The sequence below is a fragment of the Lathyrus oleraceus genome, chromosome 4, assembly GCF_024323335.1.
Source record: "Lathyrus oleraceus cultivar Zhongwan6 chromosome 4, CAAS_Psat_ZW6_1.0, whole genome shotgun sequence".
Lineage (NCBI taxonomy): Eukaryota > Viridiplantae > Streptophyta > Magnoliopsida > Fabales > Fabaceae > Lathyrus > Lathyrus oleraceus.
The window spans coordinates 112,940,741-112,948,504 of NC_066582.1; the positions used below are offsets into that span (position 1 = coordinate 112,940,741).

At 29.3% G+C, this 7,764-nt stretch overlaps 1 protein-coding gene across 1 annotated transcript in view; it reads left to right on the forward strand.

Annotated features, from left to right (window-relative positions):
• The first annotated feature begins 5,895 nt into the window (after nt 1–5,895).
• LOC127073846 (protein NRT1/ PTR FAMILY 2.11) overlaps nt 5,896–7,764 on the forward strand; it is a 3,512-nt gene continuing 1,643 nt past the window's right edge. The window contains exons 1-3 of the mRNA XM_051015078.1: nt 5,896–6,039; nt 6,138–6,355; nt 6,614–7,173. Of these exons, the coding sequence (XP_050871035.1) occupies nt 5,913–6,039; nt 6,138–6,355; nt 6,614–7,173 (905 nt within the window). The 5' untranslated portion in view covers nt 5,896–5,912. The remainder of the gene's footprint in view (nt 6,040–6,137; nt 6,356–6,613; nt 7,174–7,764) is intronic.

Here is a 7,764-nt window from a genome sequence, read left to right on the forward strand (position 1 = left end):
GATTTCCTCTTCAGAATCAGAAGAAATTAGTATTTGATCTTCAACTAAGATCCTTTGAGATATACTTTCTTCTCCAAATGCTCTCCTGGTAGCACGTGCGGTTCTTTCAATTTCTGGATCAAACGGTGTCAACGCTAATCTTGAGTTGCACATACACAAATAGGAAATACCTAAGTAGCACTATAATTATTAAGAAAATAAAACAAAAATAAAAAAGATTGAAAATAAAATGTTGCACAAGCATTTCCTTGTTGAAACATCAACAGTCCCCGACAACAGCGTCAAAAACTTAATGAATTCTCGGAAAGTGTACCGATAGTGTCGTAGTAATAAACTATCGAATCCACAGGGACTGCTTTTTAACAAGACAAAATGTGTGCAATGTATAGAAAATAGTAAATGGGGGGTTTCGATTTTGCAATGCGAAAAGTAAATAAGTGTTTAAATAGGATTATGAAAGGGGTCAGATTGTGTATTGAATCCCCTATTTCTCTATTATTGATGTTTGATACCATATATGAATAATCTCATCAATATAATCCCACTAAAAATTAACAAAATCACTATAACCGACCCCTCACGAAATAACTCACTAATCACTACTCGGAGCTTCATATCCCTAGTTCGTCAGCGTAAGTAGGATTAGACGATGCACAGAACTTTAATTCCATATGCCACTACTCGGGGTCTCCTATTCCTATTCAACCAGTATAAGTACAATAATTGCCCTAGCTCCAACATATATACTAATGGTCAATATTCCCTATGTGCCCAAAATCAATTTAAAATATTATTTTAAATAAAAAGCATTAAGAACAATAAGCAATTGAATAGGATTATAGATCAAAGGATTCATACAAAGTCAAATTAATATATTACCCAACACAACCTAACCTAGAGGAGTTTAGCTACTCATAATTCAAATTACAATACCAAAAACAATAGACGAGACTAACATGTGAATTCCCTTGAAGTAATGACCTTCAATGACTTCCAATGCCCTCAAAATCACCTTTGATGCTGTAAAAATCGCACTTTGCTCTCCAAGATTTGTAACCCTTGCAAAAGTGCATAATTTCCCCTTAAAAAGAGCTCAGAATGGATCAGACGCGCCAGAAAAAGCCCAAAAAAAGAAGCCATCACGCACGTGATGATCTGCATCGCGTGCGCGATACAACCTTTATGTCACTATCGTGTGGGCGATGATGCTCGATGCTGAAAGTGATTATTCCACTGGCTGCATGTTTTTCCCTCCTTTTCACCTAAATTTTCACTAAGTCCAATTTCTTCACACTTAACTATTTTTCTTCATTCTTTGGTTTTTCTTCTTCATTTTAGCTCATCTTTCACTTACTTTGATCTGATTCTTTACCTAAATTCATGCAATGATCGACTGTCATCAATCTTCTTTTATCTCTAGTTGTTCATTTATCTATAGTTGTTTGACTTATCTCCATCTCATATACTCTCCTTACAACTAAATCTACTTGTCTTATCTCTACATGCCCAAACCACCTAAGTTTATTTCCATCATATTTTCAACTATAATTTATATATCAACGCTATCTCTAATGTATTCATTTCTAATCTTACATCATCTAATTTTCCGAAACATATAATACAACACCCTCATCTCTGCCACACTTACTTTATTCATGTGGTTGTTTTTAACTTTCCATCATTATATCTCAGACAACTTGACATGTCTTACACGTATCTGATAAAAAAATTCCTTTATCTTGAATGGTACTTTTGTGTCTCATAAAACCCCTGAGGCCCTCATCCACTTTAACCAACTAGCTTGAATTCGATGGTTTGTAGTCTATTTCTCCATCATTTCGTATTATAGATCAAAGATATTTAAACTATGTGACTTATGGTATAATATGGTCTCCAACTTTAACCTCAAGATTATAAACACTTATTATTATTTTTAAACTTAATTTTCATATACTTTATCTTAATTTTGTTAGGCGAAATCCATACATTTCTAAGTCTTATCTCCATGTCTTCAACCTTTCATTAAAATTCTTCCTTAACTCTTAAAGTATAACTTTATCATATGCATAAATAATACATCTTATTGCTCGATTTTGAATATCTTCCATGAGTACATAAAATTTTAAGTAAAGAAATATAAGAGCTTAGGGTTTAACCATGAGTCAATCATGTGGTAATGGGAAAATCATTTGTCTCTTCACCCTATATCCACAAACTACTCAATACCTTGTCATAAATATCTTGGATAACTGGAATATAGGAAATCCTAACCATTTTCTTCTCAAGGTATTTCAAAAAAAAACCTCTTTAGACAATTTATCATACGCCTTCTCTAAGTAAATGAAATTAAGTGCAAGTTTTTTTCATCCATATGATACTCCTCCACCATACATCGTAGTAAATAAATTGTTTTCATGGTCAACCTCCCAAACATGAAACCAAATTGATTATCAATAACTTCAGTCTCTTTTCTTAGTATGCATTCAATCACTATTTCTCATAACTTCATCGTATGAATCATAAGTTTTATCTCCTATAGTTTTCACAATTTTGTATATCCCATTTGATCTTATAGATTAGAACTAAAGCACTTATTCTCCATTCATCGGATATTTTCTTTGATCTTATAACTTCATTGAAAATTTGGTTGAGCCACTAAATGCCTATATCTTCAAGATTTTTTCAAACTTCAATAGGTATGTTATTTGACCCAACCACTTAACTATTACCCATCATTTCAACACTTCTTTTACCTCATGTTTTTGAATTCAATGATAGTAATTATAGTTTTAATACTCTTCTCCAATGTCGATATTGTTAGAGTCTGGTGAAATATCATATTCTTTATTAAATAAATTGTAGAACTTTTTTTTGCCTATCCTTGATATTTTTTTCATGAACTACAAATTTCCCTTCATCATCTTTAACACCTTTGATCCAAATTTCTTATCTTTATTTATCTTTCCTTAGGAGCCTATATATACATTTTTTTCTTTCCTTTGGTTCCTAAATATTGGTATAGTTTGTCAAATGCTTGATATCTTTCTTTACTAACTGCCTTTTTGGTCTTTTTTTTATAACTTTTTATACTTTTTTTCATGTTTTGAAATTTTTACACCTAGACCGTTATTTAAAACAATCTTTTTTACTCTAACGTTACTCTGAGAATTTTCGTTTCACCATCATGATTCTTTACCTTATGTAAAAAATAATTTTGATTCTCTCATTGTCTATTTAACTAATTCTTTAATCTCTCGTGTCATTTTATTTTACATATAATTTGCACTTTCTTGTGGCTATCAATAATCTCCTCCAAGATCTTGGGTTGGAAACTTCTTTGTTTTTCACCCTTCAAATACCACCACTTGATTAGTGGAGCTCTCACGTGACTTCTTCTTTTTCTCTCCTATTGACTCTTATATCCATAACCAATACTCCATTTAGATAGTCAAGCTCTCTCTAAGTATAACCTTACAATCTAAGCAAACTTTCCTAACTAACTTTCTAATAAGAAATAAATCTATCTGAGAACATGTAATCCACTCTTATATGTGATAATATGATCAACTCTTTTTATAAATCATGTATTAGTTATAGTAAAATCAAAAGTTGACAAAAAATTTAGGATGAATTTACTCTCGGCATTTACCTCCCCGAGATCATACCCCATGCATGCGCACAAAATCTCTTGCTACGCTCTCTACATATCCATTTAAACTCCCTTCTAGAAAAATCTTGTCTTCTTAGGGTATATCTTAAAATAAGCATTCTAAATCTTTCCGAAATTTTACTTTAAGATGTTATGTTATCCAAATCTGAGTTGTGTAAAAACTAATAACATTAATGGTGTCTTGTTCCACTTCAAATTTCAAAGCTATGATTTGATATCCTACTCTTTTTACATTCACAATATTCTTCTTCCACTCATTGCCTACAAAAAACCCTACCCCATTTTCCGATCTTTGCCAATATATGAAAGCTTAAATCCTAAACTGTCTAACTCTTTCACCTTTTCACACATGAAATTTATCTTCCTCATAACCATAATGTCCAATATTTATGTAGATTTCGCGTACACATATTCTATGTTCCAAAATTAATCATACTCCCATGAACATACTTATTTACCCACCTCCGCTCACTAAAATGTGGGAATCCTTACTTATTTTTTACTACATCCAAGCGACAAAGCAACAACCGTTGCTCATTTGACACTTCATTCGAGCCATACATTGCGTTACTTATGGACAACAACATAACATTCACATTTTTATTTATTTGATCCATGCCATAGAGATTTAACGTTTTACGTTAGTTGTCACCGGCCAAACACAACCTTCACATTATATCTGAGCTTTGGGTCGACTATGCATAACAAAGTTAATATAGACATAATTATCTGTGATTTTAAAAGTAATCGAATGAAAATATAAATATTTTTAATGATGTAACGACCATATTTGATTAATAGTGTAAAAATGATTTAAACTTAAGTATATATGAATTAAATGCTAAAATATAAACACTTTTAATATTAAATTACTTATTTATACATAAAAAATATATGAAATTAAAGGTTAAATTATATATCTATAACAATATTTAAAGGCAAAACATTTTTTTGGTGTAGCCTATTTTTTTTTCCTCTTTTGCCCTTCAAAATTACTTAGAAGTTGCACAAATAAAAATTAACTACTCTCCCATTTTATATTTGAACATTATACACAATTAAAATAATTGATTTTTTTATATATAATTAGTTAGTTATTTGAAAAGAAAATTGACTTTAACTTCCAATTAAAAACTATATTTAATACACATATTACAAATTCAAATACATATAATTTTAATTAAAAAAAAAACACTATATATATTTGCATGCGTGTGTGCATTAAAAAAACGGAGAGACGGACATAAGAATTCTCGTCTGAACGCTAGTACCTATAAAAATAAAATACATTTGCTGAAAATAATAATGATGAGAGTAAAATATATTTGCTTTGCTGAGAATAATGATTATGAGTGTCTGCATATACGAAAAAAATAGTAAATCTATTTGAGATTTTGAATACTAATTATCTAGATATTAGTTAAATATATTTTTTATATTTTTTTAATAAAAAATATATTATAATTGCTGTTTCTCACAATATTAAATAATTAAAATAAATATATCTTTTTTGACATTTACTTACAAGAAAAGATCACTTAACATATGGTAGAAGAATACATTATTTTAGTTGTTTTCCATTAAAATAATATTTTACAAATGTGTTTGACATCAAAATGACTTTGTTTAAAAACAGAAAAAGCCTTTGCATAGACATGGCTAACTGGTGAGTTCTTTGGATTTTGGGATTTGAATTTAAAATTTTGAGATAACTATATTATCAGGATTCAAAACTTCACTACTACACCACTTCGTAAGATTAAAATACACAAATCATTGAAGAGTTTGGAGATGAGGGGTGTAGTGTTAAAGTGTCAACGAGCTAAATTCTTAATGTGAATTATTTTTCTTATAAATTCGATTTAATCACTTATATTTTTTTTCAGATATTTATTCAAAATCTTAAGATTTTAAAAGTGAAAATCATTTCTTTTGTAAATTCAATATTTTTAGTATTTTCTTATCGATGTGGAAGTTAGTTACTCGCATTTGAATTTCAAAACAAATTCTAAAATTAAATTTTTATCTTTGACTAAAAAAATTAATTTTTAATATAAGCCTTTTAAAACACTTGTCAGTAAGACTTTCTTTTTTTATGTATATAATTGAATCTAAAGTAGTACCCTTTATAACTTTTAAAGTGTCCTGTTGTCTAGTTGAACTTCCCACCAACTAATAAATATATATTTATTCCTGCGTGTGACCGGGGAGTAACTGAGATTGCATACATAACAGTGAAAAAATGGGAGAAATTGAGACAACAATGAAGGAAATTGAGAAAGAAAGCTTTGAGATCAGTGAAAAACATGAAGTTGATGACGATCCTAAGATCATCTACAGAGGCTGGAAGGTCATGCCTTACATCATAGGTAACTAACTAAGGAGTAGGAAAACATGTACACTCTACTCTCTCTTACAATCTCTCTGTTTTTTTAGTTTAATTACGGTTGAAAATTTTGATGAACAGGAAATGAAACATTTGAGAAATTGGGAGCCATTGGAACATTAGTGAACCTGTTGGTGTATCTTACAACTGTATTCAACCTAAAAAACATCACAGCTACAAACATCATCAACATCTTCCATGGCAGTACCAACTTTGCTACCTTGCTTGGTGCTTTCTTCTCTGATACATACTTTGGTCGCTACAACACATTAGGATTCTGCACAATCACTTCCTTTCTGGTATTTTTTTCCTGCTTCTAATGGAAGCCATTTCATGAAAAATTATAATATCAATAACTTAACAGACATAAAGAAAACAATTAGAGGCACCGACACTTTGCATGTCTGTGCTCTCACTGAAAATTGATAATAAATAAAAAATATTTATATGTTACAGTAATTTGCTGTTACGATCTACTGAGATTCAGTTCTTGTCGTTTTGACTCGTAAATATTTTTAAAATATATATATGAATGATTTTTTTTTTCTTCCAAACAGGGATTACTTGTCATACAACTTACAGCAGTGTTCAAGAATCTGCATCCACCGGCCTGTTCAAAGGAGAGTAGCACATGCATAGGACCATCCGCAGGCCAAATATTTTTTCTATTTTCTGGATTTTTTTTACTCTTAATAGGTGCTGCAGGGGTTAGACCATGTAATTTAGCCTTCGGTGTTGATCAATTCAATCCGAAAACAGATACGGGAAAGAAAGGAATCAACAGTTTTTTCAATTGGTACTATTTCACCTTCACTTTTGCCATGATGGTGTCTTTAACACTAATTGTGTATGTACAATCAAATGTGAGCTGGGCAATTGGTCTTGGAATTCCTGCTGCTTTGATGTTGTTAGCTTGTGTGATGTTTTTCATGGGTGATAAATTGTATGTTAAAGTTAAACCAAATGGAAGTCCCATCAAAAGTATTGTTCAAGTTTTAGTGGTTGGAGTTAAGAAAAGAAGACTTAAACTACCTTCTCAGCATCCCATGCTTTCCCTCTTTGATTATATGCCATCCAAGTGTGATTATCCAAAGCTTCCTTACACATATCAATTCAGGTAAGTGCATCAATCTAACTTTGATATATTTTCTAAAATGGAAATTCACCAATATTAAAAGATATTTTAAAACAATTTAAGTTTTCAATATGACATGTTATCCTCAAATTGAAGTTGTCTACACTCTACAAAACTTTCAAATAATTATTTCATTAGATATTTAACCATTAATATTATCTCTAATCTTTATTATAAAAATATTTAATTTATATATATATATTATATATATATATATATATATATAATATATATATATATATATATATAATTATATATATATATATATATATTATATAATATAATATATATTATATATATATATATATATATATATATATATATATATATATAAAGATAGAAGAAATATTTAAGAGATGTTTTATTTTTTATTTTAAATATTTGTATTTTAATATTAATAGATAGCATTTAATGTATCACACTTTTCAATACAAATATATTTGACTAAACATTAAAAAGTAATACTATTTGTTAATTTTAATATATTTTAGTTCAATTTCCATCATCCTATTTTGCCTTAATAATGTTTTACTAGTTTTTTTTAAAAGTTTTGAATTTTAAATTAGTCATTTT